The sequence below is a fragment of the Podarcis pityusensis genome (genome assembly GCF_964106645.2).
Source record: "Podarcis pityusensis genome assembly, chromosome: 16".
In the NCBI taxonomy this organism is placed as follows: domain Eukaryota; kingdom Metazoa; phylum Chordata; class Lepidosauria; order Squamata; family Lacertidae; genus Podarcis; species Podarcis pityusensis.
In genome coordinates, this window is record NC_138041.1 from 15,617,761 (window position 1) to 15,637,973 (window position 20,213).

General features: G+C 50.4%; 1 protein-coding gene and 2 long non-coding RNA genes across 6 annotated transcripts in view; 1 reads left to right on the plus strand and 2 right to left on the minus strand.

The window, feature by feature from the left end:
• Nucleotides 1–10,129, minus strand: part of EHD1 (EH domain containing 1) — a 32,824-nt gene extending 22,695 nt beyond the window's left edge. Inside the window, exons 1-2 of one of the 2 annotated variants that reach the window (XM_080985923.1) lie at nucleotides 9,982–10,129; nucleotides 6,601–7,018 (exon numbers count right to left, since the gene is read on the minus strand). In XM_080985923.1, coding sequence (XP_080842049.1) covers nucleotides 6,601–7,018; nucleotides 9,982–10,123 — 560 coding nt within the window. In that variant the 5' untranslated portion in view covers nucleotides 10,124–10,129. Of the gene's footprint in view, nucleotides 1–6,600; nucleotides 7,022–9,981 lie in introns of both variants that reach the window. The other variant, XM_080985922.1, reaches the window with a different exon arrangement.
• A 2-nt stretch (nucleotides 10,130–10,131) lies between these two features.
• LOC308465751 lies at nucleotides 10,132–11,382 on the plus strand. Of its 3 annotated transcripts, none has more exons than XR_013980552.1 (2): nucleotides 10,132–10,365; nucleotides 10,827–11,382. It is a non-coding gene; the product is annotated as an uncharacterized lncRNA (long non-coding RNA). The 3 variants fall into 3 exon arrangements; XR_013980553.1 differs by having other exon boundaries at nucleotides 10,830–11,382; XR_013980554.1 differs by having other exon boundaries at nucleotides 10,872–11,382.
• Nucleotides 11,383–15,912: 4,530 nt separating this feature from the next.
• On the minus strand, nucleotides 15,913–16,759 carry LOC308465749. The gene is made up of 2 exons (XR_013980550.1): nucleotides 16,644–16,759; nucleotides 15,913–16,277 (listed from the first exon to the last, which is right to left on the minus strand). It is a non-coding gene; the product is annotated as an uncharacterized lncRNA (long non-coding RNA).
• Between the last annotated feature and the right edge of the window lie 3,454 nt (nucleotides 16,760–20,213).

The following is a 20,213-nucleotide window of genomic DNA, read 5'->3' on the forward strand; positions in this document are numbered from 1 at the left end:
CTAGCTCCCATTTCTTGGGACCCTGAACAAACTGCAGCTCTCAGGATACTTTGAGGGAAGCTGTTTCTGTTTAAAGTGACATGATACTGCTTTAAAAGTACAGTGTGGATTAGGCCAGAGTCTCAGCCGGCTATCCCAGCTCCTGATACACAACAGTTCTCCTCCCATCAAGGCCATCTTTGACATGGACAGAGACCAAGTGAGCAACGCATCAAGGCACCGAGGCCTGTGCTGTTCTCAGAAGAGGAAGGTCAAAAATTAGGTTCATGGGTTCGAGACCCATGTTGGGCGAAAGATCCCTACACTGCAGAGGGTTGGGCTAGATGACTCACACGGCCTCTTCCAGCTCCACAATTCTATGAGGAAGGAAGAGGGTGAACACCCCAGTACTTATCCCGAACTTTCAGTCGCTGCTGACTTTGCCACCAGAGCATTCCCTGCCCTCTGTCTCAAAGCACCTCTCAGGGGCCATAGCTCTTGCATGCAGAAGGCCCCGGGTTCAGTCCTCCCAACGGCATCTGGAAGGAGGGCTGGGAGAGGCTCCCTGCCTGAAACCCTGGCATTGCTGCCAGTCAGTGTGGGCAGCACCAAGATAGATGGACTCGGAAGAAAGCAGCTTCCCATGTCCCTCGCCAAGAGAGATGGGGCCGCTTCCCCTCTCCCGAAATGCTCAAGACATCCTCCCATGACCTCGCCTGATCCATCCTCTGCCCTTGCGGGAATAATAATAATAATAATAATAATAATAAGTTTTTATTTAAACCCCTCCCTCCCCGGTCAGAGCCAGGCTCAGGGCGACTAACACCAGTAAAATTACAACAAAAACATAATGGGGGGGGGAACGATTTAAAATGCAGCCTCATTTTAATAATAGCCCATAGATCAAAACCATAACGGGAGGGAAACATAAGGGTCAGACTGAGTCCAAACCAAAGGCCAGGCGGAACAGCTCTGTCTTGCGGGCCCTGCAGAAAGATGTCATGTCCCGCAGGGAATGCTTTCCTGCGCAGCCCAGCATGAGAGCGAGAGGCACTCTCTGCCTCCTTGGTGCTCAGCACTGCAACTAGAAAAGATGAGCTTTGGAATATTGCAGAGACAGATGTGCAGGGCTGCTGCTGCTGCTCCTGCTGCTTTGGAATTTGCTCCCGCCTTCTCCCCGCAAGCAGCAGGGAAGGCAACAAAGACCAAAGGCCACCTCTTCCTCCCTGCACCAATTCCTCCTTGCGCAGCCCCTGCTTAACCCACAAAAGGCTGTGCACAAATCCAACTCCTGAAGGAGCGGCCTGCGCTCCACCTGTACAGAGGTCCTAAGCCAAGGGTACGGGGAGGTCAGCCGTCGTCAAGGACACTGGCAAGCTGCCTCGGATAATCTTGTAAGGATCCTCTGGAGATAAGGCACCTCCCGTCCTGGGGCCCCCTCTGCTTGGCCAACGTGATCCAGCCTCCAGAAGGACTGTGGATTCCACCTACACCTACAGCATTTGACTGGGAAGCCTTCTCAGATTACTGGGCGCAGCAGAGGGTGAAAGCAGAAGGAGAAAGGAGTTAGGTATTAAGCCACGAGCAAACCATACATTAGGGACGCGGGTGGCGCTGTGGGTTAAACCACAGAGCCTAGGACTTGCCGATCGGAAGGTTGGCGGTTCGAATCCCCGCGACGGAGTGAGCTCCCGTTGCTCGGTCCCTGCTCCTGCCAACCTAGCAGTTCGAAAGCACCTCAAAGTGCAAGTAGATAAATTGGTACCGCTCCGGAGGGAAACTAAACAGCGTTTCCGTGTGTTGCTCTGGTTCGCCAGATGCGGCTTAGTCATGCTGGCCACAGGACCTGGAAGCTGTACGCCAGCTTCCTCGGCCAATAAAGCGAGATGAGCGCCACAACCCCAGAGTCGGTCACGACTGGACCTAACGGTCAGGGGTCCCTTTACCTTTACCTAAACCATACATTTAAAGCACCACGATACCACTTTAAGTAACCATGACTTCTTCCTCCAAAGCAACATGGGAGCTGTTTGTTCGGGGTGCTGAGAGTTGTAAGGAGACCCCCCCCCCTCGAGTGGCTTAACAGCCAATCCATCTTCCCAGAGGTCTGTAACTCTGCAAGGGGGAATCAGCGGTGTCCTTCAAAGTCTCCACACCCTTAACAAACAGCAGCTCCCATAATTCTTTGGGGAGGAACCCATGACTTTTTAAAGCGGCACCCTAATGCTTTAAATCAGGGTCTCCCAAACTTGGGCCTCTCCAGCTGTTGTTGGACTACAACTCCCATCAGCCCTAGCTAGCAGGACCAGTGGCCAGGGATGGTGGGAACTGTAGTCCAAAAACAGATGGAGAGCCAAGTTGGGGAAACCCTGCTTTAAATGTATGGGGTGAATGTGGCCTTAACGGCCCTCCCCACCACACGATTCCGTGTAGGGCAAGCCAGGCAAAGCCATCTGTAGATAAAATTCCCCAAAAGCATCCAGTTGGCAGCCAGCCACCCCAACAGCATGACCAAACCTCTCAGGGTACAAGGAGGACTGGATACAAAATGCTGAGCTGGCCCCACAATGAAGATTAGGGACAAACTGTTTTTGGAAGGGCCATGCCCCCAGCAGAAGAGCACAAGCTTTGATCAGGTCCAAGGTTCAATCCCCACATTTCCGGACGGTGCTGGTTGAGACACCTGTCTGGCAAACCTGCCACCGCCAGGCTGCACAGCCACTAGCAAGCCAGATGGACCAGCTATCTTGGCTTGTGGCAAGAAAGCATCTTATGCTCAGAGCTAGTTTGAATCCGCTTGAAAGCCACGCGCGAAGTCTGCAAAGCGCGCCAACCTTGTGCAGGGAGATTTCTGGCTTACCAATCTAAACACTACAGAGGTCAGGCGGGAGTGGAACAAAAGTGTAAACACTGTCAGGGTGTAAAATTAACTAGGAGGCCCTCTGAACTCCCAGACTGTTTTGCTAGCGAGGGAATCTGCCGGAGTTACAAGCCGCCCCTAAGTCTGCCGGAGGTCGCAAGGAGACCCAGCAGGAACTAACAATCCCTCTTTGTGTTGACCCTGCTCTCCTGAAACAGACTTTCGGCAGCATTAACTCGTGACTGGTGAGGAATTCGATCTCAGATGCTTCGGGGCTCAAAAGGGCCCTTAAAGAGACCACTTGAAAAAACTCTTGTTACGGGCAGTGTCAGACTTTGCAAACATGTGCTCTGATCTTCCCAGACCACCCTTCCTGAGCAAAATTCCAGGGCACACTAGAGGGATCGGGGCTGCAGGAGGACCACTCCCCTTGGAAATCCGGGCAATTCCTGATTGACGACAAGATCCGGGGAATGAAAGGTCCATCACCGCAAGAGCGTTGTACCAGAGGCAAAAAACCCCAGAAGTTAACACCACCCCTGCTGTATGGTGGAAAGAATTTAGAACGAAACAAATTTATCAGCAACACAGGAGGTAATTCCTGGATCAGTTAGTGCAGAATGCTGCAGCGTGGTTGATGAGTGGAGCAGACCTTGTCGACATACCTGCTCAGAAATGTGCACTGGCTGCTGGTTTCTTAGTGGGCTAAACTGAAAGGGTTATTCTTTGTATACAAGGCTCTCTCAACAGCGTGGGACCAGCTTACCTAAAAGATCACCTTGCCCCACACATGCACCCCCTCGACTGCAGAACTAGGACTTTTACAAATGCACGTGTTTGTTCCATGGATGCAAGGAATTTGGTCCTTCAGGGTGACTGCATCTAAATTTTAGAACTCCCCTTCCATTGACATTAGACAGGCATCTTTGCTGTATTTTTGGTGCCTGCTAAGAACTTGGCATAGGCAGACCTATCCAGACATGTACATTTGACACACATTTTAATACAGTGGACCCTCCGGATACTAATTAAATTGGTTCCGGGGGTCTGTACTTAACCTGAAAAGTCCGTAACTGGAGGCGCTGCTTCTGCGCACAGTGTACAGAGCACTTCTGCGCATGCGGTGAAACCCAGCAGTATACACTTCCGGGTTTGCCACATTCGCAACCTGAAAGTTACGTTTCCAGAGCGGTACGTAACTCGAGGGTCCACTGTATGTAACTGCATCCAATTATGTATATGCATATTTTGAAAATGTTTAGGTCAGCTTGTTTTTAACTTCTGGCTTAACCGGTATTTGTTAACAGATTTTAGACTTTATGTAAATTGATTGGAGGTTTTGATGATTAAGCAGTATACAAATCCAGTTAAATTAATAAAAATAAAAACCAAACTAGTGGGATCTGCAACAAAGTTTTGCAGCGTGGACAGGGGGTCCTCTTCTTCAGGGCTGCAGCCAGCCACATGCTTCACTCCTTCCTCCTTTGTTTTCTCCCCCAAATCAGGATTCCATGGCAAGGACCAGCCCTCACTTCTGAACATCACTTAAGAGCAAGAACAACAGATGCTATAAATAAAAGATGCTCCAGAATGCCAGCCCACAACTTTAACTTTGCCAGCCCCACTTGTGATGCTCTGTGATGCCTCAGCAGGACAGGAGCCTGGGGGCGGGGTGGTGGGGGGAGAGGAAAAGTACTGGCCTAAACCCCCACCTGACAAAACAGATCCTGGGGTGCCTGCATTTTGCCACTGACTGAATGCACACACAACTATCAAATGAAAGGCTTTTACTTGGCCATTTTTGTAGTTTTGTTCCTTTGGAAAAGGCTTGAAAAGCCCCTCTGCTCTGGGAGGGGGGTGGGGCCTGAGCTACACTGCTAGGCCTCAATAACTCTTCCCCCTCCAGTCTGGGAACTGGCTGGGCGTGTGAGCCAAAGAGGGGATTTCTGCTGCTCTTTAAATCTGCCTGCCAAAGACAGATGGGAGAGGGCGGAAGGAAGGGACAGCGCCCTAAAAGCCCAGGCTGGCAGCAGGGCTGGCTGACTGGGCACAGCCAGGGCACCAAGTCAGGCTGGAAAAGAAAGTGGAATTGGGCAGGTTGCACTTTTGGATCTTATCAGCTGCAGGATGCAGAGCTGCAAAAAGTGAGCAGCAGGATCCACATCCACTACTTGGGCATAAGCCAGGGAGAGAAAAGAAGGCAGAGCAAGATTATTGACAGTAGATCCACACCATGTATTGAAAGCACAGCCAGAGGACATATTTAACACAAGTGACTCTCCCCCCAAAGAATCCTGGGAACTGTAGTTTGTTATAAGTGTGTTTGTGAACTTTATCTCTGTGAGGAGGAAACTACAGCTCCCAAGATTCCCTGGGGGGAGTGGTGTGCTCTAAACATATGGTGTGGACCTATTTACAGGAGGCTGCACTGCAACACTCCCCCCACCACAAAAAAAGTTTCCTTGCTCATCTTCCTTTAGGGAAATTTTAATTTCCCATTTGCATTTGATATGGTACAGAACCCCACCTCTTCCCAAACTTGTTCAAGGTAAAACATTACCACCCCGCAGGGCTGTTTAGGATGAAAAATAGGTGACTTGCCCAAGGTTTCCCAGCCCAATCTCCAGGGATCAACTGGATTCCAGTGGCGGCAATGGGGTAATGCCACCATGTCACCAGGCGACAGAAGGTTAATGAGACGTACCCAGACAGCTCTGTCCTCCAAAAGAGGAGGGATGCTGGCCACCCCGGTACATCAGCCACCTGAGCCAGTCACTCCACTCCGCCCAACCTCAGGGCTGGCCCTGCCCCTAGGTAAAGGTAAAGGGACCCCTGACCATTAGGTCTAGTCGTGACAGACTCTGGGGTTGCGGCGCTCATCTCGCTTTATTGGCCGAGGGAGCCGGCGTACAGCTTCCGGGTCATGTGGCCAGCATGACTAAGCCACTTCTGGCGAACCAGAGCAGCATACGGAAACGCCGTTTACCTTCCCGCCGGAGTGGTACCTATTTATCTACTTGCACTTTGATGTGCTTTCGAACTGCTAGGTTGGCAGTTGCGGGGATTCGAACCGCAGACCTTCTGATCGGCAAGTCCTATGCTCTGTGGCTTAACCCACAGTGCCACCAGCATCCCTGGCGCTGCTCCTAGTGAGCGTTGTATCGTGTCTGAGTGGAGATTTGAACTTGCTTCTTGGATCTTGCTCTCATCTAGGCGGTCCAAGTTTTTTCTTTTGGGGGGGGGGGGCGTGTGCAAGATAGCAGGCTCCTCCATAATCAGCAGTATTCATATGACTGGCAAAGACTCAGGTTCATATGCCAGCTAAGTTACAGGGCAACTTCAAGAGGGGAAGTCACTCTCTTCGAGCCTAGCAAAAACACCAAGTGAGTCCACCTTGAGTTTCCTGGTAAGCGGAAGCAGCTGCCACCTAGCCCACCCTTAGCTACACTGACCAGCGGTGGCTCTCCCGTGTCTGAAAGGCTGACACTAAGATTAGACAGTGGACCTTCTACTTTCAAAGGGTGCATTCTAGTACTGAGCTCCTAAAAACAAAGATTCTAGTCCTCATGGGTCGGAATAAAGAGCCGGTTTAAAACAAAGGAAGCTGCCTTATTGTCTCGTTTGGATCAGCGTCGTGGCGGCTCTGCAAGGTTTACAGATAACGGGTCTTTCTTCAGCCGTACCTGGCGATGTTACTGGGGATTCAAGCCCCTTGCCCTTGGAGGGAGCCCAGGACCCGCCCCCCTGGTGCATCCCCGTACCTGTTGAGAAAGGCGTTGCCGAAGGCGTTGAGCTTGCGGAAGGGGCGCCGGGGGTCGACGACCAGCGCGTTGCCCGGGATGACGCCCTCGCTCTCGCCGCCCATGACGGCGATGAAGGAGTCCGTGGTGGGCTCGGGCCCGATGCGCATGCCGGGGAAGTCCTGCTCCAGCAGGTGGCGGATGAAGGTGGTCTTGCCCGTGCTGTACTGGCCCACCAGCAGCACCATGGGCTTGCTCTCCCAGTCGGCGGGCTCCAGCGCCGGCGAGTGGAAGTCGTGGAAGCGGTAGTGCTCCTCCAGCGGCAGCAGCTTGCCGGCGTACAGTTGCTTCAGACCCTCCGAGACGGTGCGGAACAGCTCGGGTTCCTTGCGCCGCCGCGCGTCGCGGCTCACCCAGCTGAACATGGCTGAGCCCAACCCTACTGCGGGCGAAGGGTGGGGGAAAGGAAGAGAAAAATAAGATTAAAAAAAAAAAAAATGAAGAGGGAGCGTTATATGCGGGGCCGGCTCCGGGTTCAAGAGCGCCTTATGCGGCAGGCAAAGTAGCCGACGGCAGCGCAACGCACCGCAGACGCCACGCGCCGCTCGGCGGCTCTCCTTATCAAGCCGCGGCGGCGGCGGCGCCACGCCCCTCCTCGCCCCTGATTGGCCGCTCGCCGACGTGCTTGTCCCGCCCTCTTTCCTTTCCCGGCAGCCCTGAGAGCCGCAGAAGGCAAAAGTTGCGGAGCGCCTCTTTAACTTTTGAGCGTAGAGGTACGAAAGGGAGAGATGGGACCATCTCCGTCGAAACCGACAACGCCCACCTTGGGACCTTCGTCCAGGGGTCGCAAATTAACTCAACGGAAACAGTAATTTTTGCTCCGCCATTGTAAGACCCTTGCCACCACCAAAGCAAGGGAACGAGGGGGGGGGAGGGAGGAGCTCTGCACATGCTCAGAAGCACTCGGGCACCTCTGATTCAGCCTTAGCAATTAAGAAATGAGGCGGGGTCCTCCTCACAAATAAAACGAGTGCTCATGAGCATGTGCAGAGTGTACTTCATTTTTGTAGGCTACTCAATAGCTCCATTGTTTCCACCTCTTTTTCCACACATATTAATTAATTAACTAAACTTATTAAGCCATCTGTTCTCTAACAGCGACTTGCATTAAAAAAACCACCATACACATTAATACATTATACCATAGGGAGGGGGGAGAAGAAAAAAAATCATATAAAAGTAACACTTTTTCATACAGTACCCCATTATAACATCCATAGGATAAATCAAGCAGAATCAGCTCAGTCCATCAAAGGCCCAGGGGGGAAGGTAAGTCTTTACCTGCCTCTGAAAAGATGTCAGCAAGCCTCACTGGGGGGGGGGAGTATTCCTCAGAGGGAGCCAACACTGAAAAGGCCTTTTACCTATATTATGTAGGGACGTGGGAAACGAGGTCCCCTATCTGCCAAAGCAGAAGGCCGAAGTTGATTCCTAGTTCCCACCTCCTTGTTTCAACTCTTAGCTTGGTTATCTAAACCCGGATTTGAAACTGCACTTTAGCCACCCAGTAGATAAGCTTAATTAGTAATCTTATTTTCATAACAAGTGGCCAGTGTTGTTTTCTGAACCAAGCACTGTGCATCAATAAACTGAATGGCTTGTTCCAGTCGGCCATAAAGCTGTGGCTTTTATCACTGGTTCTTCTGCTTCATGAGCCAAAGTGCAAACCCAAACCCAGATTAAATTGCCTAATTAAATCCTACTTTCCAGTTCTTAGAGCGTCATTGGCAGCCTGAATAAGGAATGGATGCTTACTATTTTAATATTGCTTTGTTTCTGTGTTTTGCCATCGGGTGAATAGTATTATATTTTGGGTCTGTATGAAACGGGGGAGTGGGTGTCAGTGCGCGGTTTACCTGCCGTAAATAATAGCAAACTGAAACTTACATGCCCCAGCCTACAGATCTGATAAACTCCAGCTCCTTTTCTGCTTTCCTGTATCATATGCTTCCCTGAGCAAGAAATTGTCCCTCCCAGTTGTTCTCATAGGACCAAAGCATTGCAGTGCTGTAACAAGTTTTAACATGCAGGGAAAGACCACTGTAGCATCTGCTTTGCATGCGAAAGGTCCTGGGTTCAAACCCTGCGCGCATCTCCAGATAACAAAAGGCTCATGTAGCTAGTGCTGGCAATGCATGCCTGTGCTTGAGACCCTTGAGAGTCACTGGGAGACAGTGAGCTGTAGTGGTTAGAGTGTCAGACTGCGACCCAGCACCCCACTTGGCCACAAAACTCACTAGGTGGCCTCAGCCTGACCTACCTCGCAGGGTTGTTGTGAGGGTTAAATGAAGAGCGGGAGAATCATGTCTGCCACATTGAGCTCCTGGGAGGAAAGGTTGGATATACTGTACAAATAATATTTATATATGGTTGTCTCCAGTGTGGTGTAGTGGTTAGAGTCTCAGGTTAGGACCTGGGAGACCAAGGTTACTGGGTGACTTTGGGCCAGTCACTGCCTGCCTCTCAACCCTAGCCCACCTCACAGGGTTGTTGTGGGAATTCAATATGGCCTAGGACCTGGGAGAGACCAGGGTTCGAATTCCCTTGGCCATGGAGCTCACTGGATGATCTTGGGGACTAGTAACTGCCTCTCAGCCTGACCTACCTCGCAGGGTTGTTGTGAGGGTTAAATTAGGAGAGGGAGAATCATGTACGCCTCCTTGACCTTGGAGAAAATTACATGGGATGGGTGGGTCAGGGTGAGGCTGGCTGGGGAGTTGTAGTTCAGCAAAACTCCTGGAGGGCACCAGGTTGGGGAAGGCCCACTTAGAACAGATGGAGAGCATTCATTTCTTCATTTGTTAGGGATATTTATAGCCTGTCCTCCATCTATACCAGGCATAGGCAACCTTGGCCCTCCAGATGTTTTGCGACTACAACTCCTATCATCCCTGACCACTGGTCCTGTTAGCTAGGGATGATGGGAGTTGTAGTCCCAAAACATCTGGAGGGCCGAGGTTGCCTATGCCTGACTCTACAGGTGCCAGGGCAGATAACAAAGCATAAAATAAACAAATTGCACAGTAAGCAGCTATAAAACAGTCAAATGCAGCAGCTGATAAGCAGAGGCAGCTAAAACCATAGAGCAGGCAAAAAATAAATCACTGACTTAAATCAGGACTTTGGGGTGCCCTGGGAAGGATAGGCTCTGGGCTATCTGGGTCCCTGATCAGAGGTTCTGGGACTCAGTAGTACCAAGCTGCGCATGCCCATTGAGCAAGGAGAATAAGATATAAGGGATCAGCCTCAAGCTGTATGTCTGGAATGTGTAAAGAAATAATAAAGGGCAAGATGCCTTGATGGTGATGTGGGGCATCTCTGGGTTGCGAGTGATACCCTCACCTGAGCTCCCTTCGTCCATGTCAGCGTCCTTCTGCCTCCGCTCCATTCCCTCTGCATGGCAAACCCGCCTCGGCCTCGGCAGTTTAACAGCCTGGTGGCTCTGGCTGGCCGGAATCCCTCTTTGTGAACTGGCCTCATGCATCGCCCGTGATGTCAGCAGGTTCTGGAATGAATGCTGGGGAGGAACCTCTCATTCCTAAGAATTAGACTCTTGCCTCTCCTGGGGAAGACCCCGGGCCAATTTCAAGGGGTTACTATCCATATATAAAGCCCGTCTGCTCCGATTCAGCTGCAAAATGTGGGTTTTCCTGGAGAAACGAACAAAAAGCGCTCAGGCACAGACCTGGAATGCCCAGACCTATACCTAGAAAGTGCGAAGCAAAGGTGAGCATGGGTGAGCCCTAGGTCGTGGTCATTTATGAAAAGGAAGAAACTCTGCATGCACTCATTTAGCTGCAGTTCCTGCATTGCAGGGGGTTGGGCCCCTTCCAAGCTCTGCATTTCTGTGATTCTATGATTCATGCGCCTTTGTATGTCCCAGCACTGGAAATTGTTTGTTAAGAGCCCTGACCCAGAGAGGTCAAACCTTGGATGTGCCTTTATCGGGCTCACCCACCTTCCGGCTCTTGGCATGGACATATCACAGTACTATGTGATTCCCCCACCCCACCCCGCTCAATATTAGTTAACCAAGTGAAGGGAGACCTTTGGCTCTGCTTATCCACTCAACTTTCTCTTTCGCTGCAACACAATCTGTCTGTTGGGTGAGAGAGAGTGGAATGGCTTTTGGGTGTGCATGCGGAGATCACAGCTCTTGTGTTTCACATTTCCTGTTTTGCCTCTAGCAGCTAAGAGTCCTGGGCTGGCCCTGATCCCTCCCCCCCTTTCAGGTGGTGAGATATAAAGCACAGTGTCATGCAATAGCTGGGTTGCAAATAGAACCGCCTAATGAAAATTGGCAGAAACATTTGCGACAGGGCCTCACATGGGAGTCCAAAACTCAAGCAGAATGGATGTGAACCTGTCGAGATATATCAGCCGAGTTAAAGATCAAGGTGGGAGTTTATGTTTGCTTTATAATTCTCCATTTGAAGTTTGAACACCAGCACAGTCCTCACAACCTTTTTCCAGGAGTTGGTGTATAAAGAGGCTAAATGCATTGCAATGTGATAGTTGAAACGAGGATTTCTGAAGATCTCCTCCTCCTTCGTGTTCCACTATCCTGACAAATGGTGCTCAGCGTGGTTTTGATCAAGGAAAGTTTAGAAGCAAAAGGAGCCGTTTTTAAAGTCAAAAGTTGCAAAGCCACATGATCTGGATCAACAAAAAGTAACAGCAAACAAAACAGAATGTGCCTAGCAGTGAGGAGTACATAGATATTAAATGTCAGTCACAAGGCAACCAACTGTGATATTCTAAGGATAATGAATTCATGGGAAATTGGGTAAAAATGGGGGGTGTTTCAGCCCAAAAGGGTCTTCTGTAGTGGCACGACAATACAAAACCTCAGCGTCTTCAACGAGCCTGTTTGTGGAATATATAAATATGTGAGTAAAGAATGTTACAGATTTTCTGCTATTTCCTGAACTTCAGTTTGGGAATAATCTGCAAGCTCTTGGAAAAAAATGCAAATCTCACCCCACCCAGTTTAGGGTCGCAAAACTTCCGTGGCACCTGGGGGGTGGGGTGGGAGTATCTCCTCTTCTCCGTTCCCCATCCAGGATTTTGATTGGTTTTCCTTTCGCCCAACCCCACCCAACATTTGCTAAGCTGCCCCTGCTCCCTTTCATTCCCCCTCATTCCATCAGCCACGAAATGGAATACGATCATTCCAATCTGCTGTGTCAGGTTTAAAGGCAGTTCTTTTAAAAAAATTAAAAAATCTCCTCCCAAAATCTGAGCCAAGGGAGAAAAAAGCCTCAAAATGAAAGGACAAGATTTTTCCTCCCAAATAAGGGAGCGAGGCATCCTTCGGAAAGCCTTTCCCTCACAGGCGATGTGGGCCTCATATTTTCCACTGCAAAAGTCCTCCGTTCGGAGGGAGGGAAGGTTGTAGAGAGCACACCAGAACTCTAGAGCTACGTGTTGAGGGGGAAGGGAATAAAGTGAGCCACAAGGCGTGGAAAAGAGAAGGGCTATTATCCCTCCACGGAATCGAAAAGTTGGGACCCCAACGGTCATCTAGTCCAACCCCCTGCAGTGCAGGAAGCACAGCTAAAAAACCCCTGGCAGGTGGCCATCCAAACTTCTACTTAAACCTCCAATGAAGGAGAGTCCATCACCTTCTGAGGGTATCCATTCTACCACCACAAAGTTCTTCCTAATGTTTAGTCGGAATCTCTCATCTTGTAATTCAATCTGTTGGTTTGGGTTTTCCCTCAGGAGAAGCAGAAAACAAGCTTGCTCCATCTTCCGTGTGGCAGCCCAGATATTTGAAGATAGCGGGACGCGGGTGGCACTGTGGGTTAAACCACAGAGCCTAGGACTTGCTGATCAGAAGGTCGGCGGTTCGAATCCCCGCAATGGGGTGAGCTCCTGTTGCTCTGTCCCTGCTCCTGCCAACCTAGCAGTTCCCTCTGGCGGGAAGGTAAACAGCGTTTCCGTGCGCTGCTCTGGTTCGCCAGAAGCGGCTTAGTCATGCTGGCCACATGACCCGGAAGCTGTATGCCGGCTCCCTTGGCCTATAGAGCAAGATGAGCGCCGCAACCCCAGAGTTGGTCATGACTGGACCTAATGGTCAGGGGTCCCTTTACCTTTTACCTTTATCGCATCACCGCCACTGCATGACCTACTGAGGCATGAGGCCTCCTCCGTAAAGGAGGCCCTTGGCAGCCAAAACAGTCAGGTAAGGGCCTGGCCGGAGTGTGTGTGTGCATCTTCCCCTGCTTCCCGCATTTCCTGCGGGGCAGAAAGGCCTCTTCTGGTGCGCATGAGGGGTTTCATCCCAATGCCCACCCCGCAGTGCTTTATTGCACACTGATGTGCTGAGCTGCATCTCCAGGGGAGGCTGGCTTGCCACGCCCCAAGGGTGCGCCTGGTGCCTGGCAGAGTCAAACCAAGGCAGGTGTGGGAGCAGAGGAGGCAGAGAGAAAGAGACCTGGCGCAAGCCTGCAGTTCTCTTTCCGCCTGCCCCAGCATCCTTAGAGGAGCCTTTCTCAATCAGCTGGGCACAATGGCCCCCCTGTGAGGCTGTTTTCCTCCCCAGCCCCAGAGGCTGCAGTCATGTGAGCCTCCGAAACGGATGGGCCGGCATCCAAAGCCTCCTTTCTGGAAGCAGAGGGTGGCTGGGATTATTTCCGGCCCAAGGTCAGGTGATGGGAGACACAGAGGAGCATTGACCACTTTGGGGTGGGGTGGGGGGAGGCTCCTCAGAGAGTATTTCCTATCACTCTCCCCATAAAAAGGACAGAGCCTTTCAGAGCACTAAAGCACTAAAAAGACTGTGGTACCTTTATCTCCTGTATAATTCAAAATGAAAACAATACCAAACAGTAAAATATTTGTATTTATTTATTTTTTGGAATGATGCAAAATATGTCGAAATGGAGGCATGCGCATGTCATGCGCAACACACAACAGGATCTGATTTCCTCGCATTCTGTATTTTGCTCTGCTGCAGGAGGTTAGCCTGCCCACTGCGTAATCCAGCACGGAGTGGGTGCTTTTCCTCACGGAACAGTCCTCAAGGAACGCCTGGCTGTGAGGATTTAGGGCAGGGCAAGGGAAGCTCTGGCCTCATTCTGCTAGGAAGCTGTAGTAAACAGGGCCTCTGATCAGGAAAAGGAAGCCATCGCTCTCTCAGCAGGGGCCCACGCTTGGGCTGTGGAAACTCCAGGCGCCTGGCCTGACATCACGACACTCTTATGTCCATTGCACAGCCACCAATGGAGCAAAGGCGAGGAAAGAATGTGTCACTCTGGCCTACATGTCCTGCTGAGTTAGGCCACAGGCCTTGTCATCTCCTTGGCCGCCTGATGCCATCTCTCTTGGGGTGGGCCTCTAGAACAGCCTGCGGCTCAGCTCTAGCCCAGACACCCAGAGATGCACCCACCTGGGAATCCCTGGGGTGGGGGCACCATGATCAGAAGTGCCCTCCCAGTGGGATCAGGCCGAAGGTTCTGCACCCCACTCTCCTTGAATGGTAGTTGGGAGGAGCCCCCAAGGCTCATCTAGTCCACCTCTGCAATACATGGATCACAGTGGACAACAGGGTTGAAAGGCCCCCAGGTCTGAGCTGAAGTCTCTCGGTTTGCCTGGCCCCTTCCTGGTGGCACCGGGGGGGCGGGGGGGGGGGGAGCTTGAATCTCCAGGTGAAAAAAGACAGTCACGTAACCGAGAAATTACACAAAACAAATGAAATACTGTGAAGATCCCTGAAACGAGAAGTAATCGACTAGAAATATTATCGTATAGCAATAAACTAAATAATAAAAATCAAAAAGTTTAAGGGGAAAAAAACATTTCTGGTTAATTACTTCTCGTTTCAGGGATCTTCACGGTATTTCATTTGTTTTGTGGATCTCCAGGTGGGCGAGAGTGCCTTTAATAGTAATAGTAACAACAACAACAACAACAACCATTATTAAGAAGACTGTGCATGCAGCTTGGAAGCTTCAGCCCAACAAGGAGCTGGCTGTAAATTGCAGCACAAACACACTGGGGAACCTGCCCTTCTCTCCCAATTAACCTCCATCTCCAGGGCGTGCCCCATGACATCACTGCAGGCCTCCCTCTGTGACATCACCAGGGGCAGCGCCAGGATCTCAGGTTTGAGTCCTGAAATCTCAAGGTCTGGGATGCTCTTGAACTTGCAACCCCACCAGCCAACCACATGCCCATTATGGGAAGTCTGCCATTGTGATTCCCACCACTGCTTTGGGAAGGCCCTGGACCCCACCCTGCCCCAGAGAGCTGCTCCAGAGCCAGAGAGGGCCACTTGCCAAGGAGGAGGCAGGCACACCCCGGGTCTCTCTCAGCAATGGTTCCTCCATCCAAACAAGCCGGTTTCCATGCCAGGGAAGGAAGCAGAGGCTGGGGACTTTTCCTGTTGACTTGGGCTCAATCATCAGCCACAATGAGGCTGTAACAATGGGGGCAGGGTGGCTTTTAACCCTGCACGGGGACAGGGGATGGGGGCTTTCATCCCGCACTTCTCTGCAAAGCGAGAAAGGAGACAGAGTCCCAGACTGCCTCCATCTCCCCAGCTGCGCCATCGGGGCAGGACAGTGGGGCAGGCGTTTGGAGAGCCCCTCAGCAGAATGAGCGGCAGGAGGGGAGCAAACCCAGCTGGAAGGAAGGAAAGCAAAACACACACACACAAAACCGTCTAAAGCTGCAATTCCCAGACTCCAGGGACCACAGTTTGGAAGCCCCTGATCAAAAGTGTTGGGGGGCGACTGAGGGAGAGTGCATTAAACCCGGCTCCAAAACTATCTCCTTGCCCCACCGCTACTCCCCTTTGTTCCTGACTTCTGGAAACTCACCATGATGCATCCAAGACTAGCTCTGCACACAAACATGGGTCTGCGTGAGCCGATGGGTGGGGTTCGAGGAGCCGGGCCAAACTGCGAGGCACGCAGAGGCCCAGGATCCACCCAGGATCAGGCCAGCTACTGTCTGCATGTTCTTGGCGCTTCGGTGATGATGCGGAGCAGCCGGCAGGGAGCTGTTGCTCCGGTGCAAGCCAGATTCCCAACTGCGTACAGCTGATTACATGCCTGTAACTTAATCTAGAGAAGACAAGACCTGCCTGCTGGGGAGGAATCTTCTGATTCAGGGTTTGGAGCTCAGCCTCAGCACTGGATTCCCCAATGGGCAGACAGAGTATATGCTTAGGGCACCAGCGAAGCAAGAGTAGAAAAAAATGATCTGGCTGTTGTTGTTGTTTTTTTAAAAAAGCATTGAAGTATTCAACATTGGAAAAATCAGAACTTTGTTAAACTTCCATATTCTTATATATATTTTATTAAATTTTCTGTTTTACAATTTAAAATACTCATTTAACATCCTGAATATATCAATGACTTCCCTTCTTCTCTTTCCATGGTTCATTTTACAAATCATAAATCCTTTACAAAAACGATACCATTCAGTATTCCATTATTGCATCCATCAAAACTTGTTTGCACCGTTTTCAGCTAGACTTCCATGTTCCCCACTCCACACTTACCTCCCTCCATTGGGCCCCTAATGCTCAGCTTGTTCTGGAGAGGGCTGAGCTCCCCATGAAGAATCAGGACTGCAACTCTGGCGCAGTGCTTTGGTGGGAAATGGTGGCCTGGGGTGCTTTTTACCAGCTTTGTACAGTGGTACCTCGCAAGACGAATGCCTCTCAAGACGAAAAACTCGCAAGACGAAAGAGTTTTTGGTTTTTTGAGTTTCTTCGCGAGACGAATTTCCCTATGGGCTTGCTTCGCAAGACGGAAACGTCTTGCAAGTTTGTTTCCTTTTTCTTAAAACCGTTACAGTAATGCAGGGTGCATTGCTTGAAGAGGTGCAGTTGCGACTTGACTTCGGGGAGCAACTCATAGCACACGGTGTGGTAGCCTTTTTTGAGGTTTTTGAAGATTTTTTTGAAAAAATTGAAACCGTGCTTCGCAAGACGAAAAAACTCGCAAGACAAAAAAACTCACAGAACGAATTAATTTTGTCTTGCGAGGCACCACTGTAATAAGTACAGAGCCGGCCACAGAAATTCACACCTCGGTAACTTCCAGGATGGGCTGCTGCAATACATTCTACCTGGGGCTGCCCTGGAAGTCTGTTCAGAACCTCCCATTGATCCAAACACATCCAACAGTCCCAGCAATACAGCACAGGGTATTTAATTTCACCTGTAGTTGCTGCTCCATTTCTGAGCTCCATCCCAAGTGCTGCTCCTAACCTTTTAAATCTCCTCTCTTAGGTTCCCACCGGTATGTTTTGATCAAGGCCAGCCCCCAAACTCACTACCCCACTGCCCTCTGAGGTTTGGCAGTTGGGCTTGTGAGGGGGGGGTATTCCTGGTACCTCAGTTGTGGGGCACCCTCCCCAGGGGGCCTGGCTCAGTCACTCCCTGCTCCTCAGAACTTGGCTTTTTCCGAGGGAGACTCCGCCCATTTTCAAAAAGGAGGAAAATGCAAAATATATAGTTCACTCTCACCTAGGAAAACAGGCCTGGTGGTGGGGGTTGAAATTTTGCATATTTATTATTTAATTGCTACATTTATATCTTGCCAGTGCCTTCCTCCAAGCTGCTCAGGGCAGCAAGCATGAGTCTCTTTCCACCCACCCAGATTTTATCCTCACAAGAACCCTGTGAGGTAGAAACAAAATACAAAAATTCCTTCCAGTAGCACCTTAGAGACCAACTAAGTTAGTTATTGGTATGAGCTTTCGTGTGCATGCCAATAAGTAACTTAGTTGGTCTCTAAGGTGCTACTGGAAGGAATTTTTGTATTTTGTTTCGACTATGGCAGACCAACATGGCTACCTACCTGTAACTAAACCTGTGAGGTAGGTTCAGCTGAAAGAGAGGTGTTCCAAGGTCACCCAGTGAACTTCCTGGTTTGAGTGGGGATTTGAACTCGCCATCCCATTGCACTTGCCTAACCTTTGTGCTCTAGCCATCAAGCCACATTAGCTCTGGTTTTCTAGTTACCCCCTTCCACCCTTGTTGACAATTGCTTCTTCTTCTTCTTCTCTTCCTTCCTTCCTTCTCAGGCCAAGGGCCGCTTGGCAGGGAGGGCGTGGAGGGGGACATACTTGTGCCCTACAAAACTGACAGCCAGGAGACAGGAGGGGGACTGGCTGTCAATTCATAGGTCATAGCAGTGTGCCCTCGGTCTGGTTCTGCCTCGGAGCAGGATGCATCGTCCGAGCACCACTTCTTCCTGGTTGACCCATCAGGGGAAATGGGGCACAAAGCCCACCTTGGGGGCACCTGCAAAGGCCGGAACCACCTCCTGTCCATGCTCTTTTCATGGGCAGATGGGCCTTAGCATAAAATCCTGGAGAGCTGGCTCCTGTCATTTTCGACAAGGCCGAGATCAATGGATCATTGCAGGGGGTTGGACTAGATGACCCCTGGGATCCCTCCCAGCTGCACAATTCTATGAAAGGCAGTTTCCAGTGTTCTCTGGCAGCACCCACAGCTCAGTGGGCAGAGCAGCTGCTTGGCATGCAGAAGGTCCCAGGTTCAATGACCAGCTGCTCCCGTGATGGAGGGAACAGGGGATGGAGGAGCCCAGGTGGAGGTAGCAGGTGATGCAGGGGCCTGAGGCACTGGAGAACTGCTCCCTGCAGAGTAAGCAATACTGGGCCAGAAGGACCAACAGCCTGGCCTGGTCTGACAGCATCCTGCCTTTCTGAGGGGACCTCCAGACGAGCTGTTATTGAGCTGTTACTGAGCATTGATCCAGATTTGCTTTGCCCCAAAATTGCACATGGCTGTTATACAGCATTGCCATCTAGCGGTTGTGATGGGAAACAGCATGGGGTGGGAATGTGTACAGTGGTACCTCGGGTTAAGAACTTAATTCGCTCTGGAGATCCGTTCTTAACCTGAAACTGTTTTAACCTGAAGCACCACTTTAGCTAATGGGGCCTCCCGCTGCTGCTGTGCCACCGGAGCATGATTTCTGTTCTCATCCTGAAGCAAAGTTCTTAACCCGAGGTACTATTTCTGGGTTAGCGGAGTCTGTAACCTGAAGCATCTGTAACCTGAAGCGTCTGTAACCCGAGGTACCACTGTACTCATATAACCCCACAAAAGTTTGGTGCATGCTCAATGAGCATCTTTCCATGCACATTTTGTGGGAACAAATCAGGAACAACCTCTACAGGATTATTTTGTGTCAAAGTCTTTCCCGGATGTCACCAGCCCCACTTCTTCAGTGAAACACCCTCCCACGTGGCTTTGCGGTTTCTTATCAAGCCCTCAAAAATACCCCTTTATCTCCTCTGACAAACGGTGCTCTAGGCTTGCAGGGTGGCTGTCCCATGACGCATGTGCCACAGAAAGGACAGACAGCAAGGAAGTTTAACAGAGGGGCCAGGGAAATAAATGCATCCGCCCTGTACGGAAATGGAATTTCTAAAGTGGTCAAATTTAAAAAGCATTGCCTATCAAAATGGCCCTTGGGCTGCTGCATTGCGGCGTGGGGTCAGGATTCTGCCCTGACCCACAAGGCAGAAAATAAAGCTATATCAAAGGCTTGCTGTTCTGAACAGAATTATAGAATCATAGAATGCTGCGATTGGAAGGGAACCCCAAGGTTCATCTAGTCCAACTCCCTGCAATGCAGGAATCCCAGATAAGGAATCGCTGACAGATTGGGGCTATCCAATCTCTGTCTAAAATCCTCCATTTAAGGAGAGTCCACCACCTTCGGAGGGAGTTCACTCCACTGCCCAACAGACTTTCCCATCAGGAAGTTCTTCCTAACATTCAGCTGGAATCTCCTCCTTATGACTAGATGACCACTAGAGTCCTTTCCAGCCATACAATTCCACGAAATGTCCTGTTACTCACTCTGTCCATCCCTGAGCACATGATACTCAAAGTGCCTGGGTCAAAAGATCTTTGTCCTCCTGGTCTCTCAGTGGCATCCAGATGCTTTTTTGGGTGCCCATCCAAAATAACAGCCCCCCCACTGGAATGGTTTGAGGCTTCCACGTGGAGTTGCTGTTACAGCCGATAGGCACCCCTTCCCTTGTCTGGGCAGGAGCCCCACACCTCCTTTCAGCTAGTGAGGGGCGTTGCAGGCCACTTCCACTGGCTGCCTTTTCCATGCTGGAGGGGGAGTCTTTGGCCTTTGCCCAGGAGTGACCAAGGGGTGGTCCTGCAGCAGACAAGCTGTCGGAGGAAAGGAGGAACCAGGATTAGCCCATTAGTCCATTCAACACATTGCCTTCATCATCTTCTTCGGATTAAAATTTTACACTCACATATCCAACATACAACATAAAAATAAGATTCCAAGGAAACTCCTGGACTTCCCTCCTCCCCTTTGTGGGTCCTATTGTTAATCATTTCCTCCTGCATCTTTTATGATAATCCAAAATCTTTTACCTCTCCATTGTGTCAAAAATTTACCATTAAACTACAAGTGATATTCCAGGTCTACTCACAATTTTAACTGTTTACAATGGTCTTTAAGATGAGTTATAAATTTCCCCCATTCCTTATTAAAATTCTGGTCTTCCTGATCTCTGATTCTTCCGGTCATTTTAGCCATTTTGGCATAATCCAT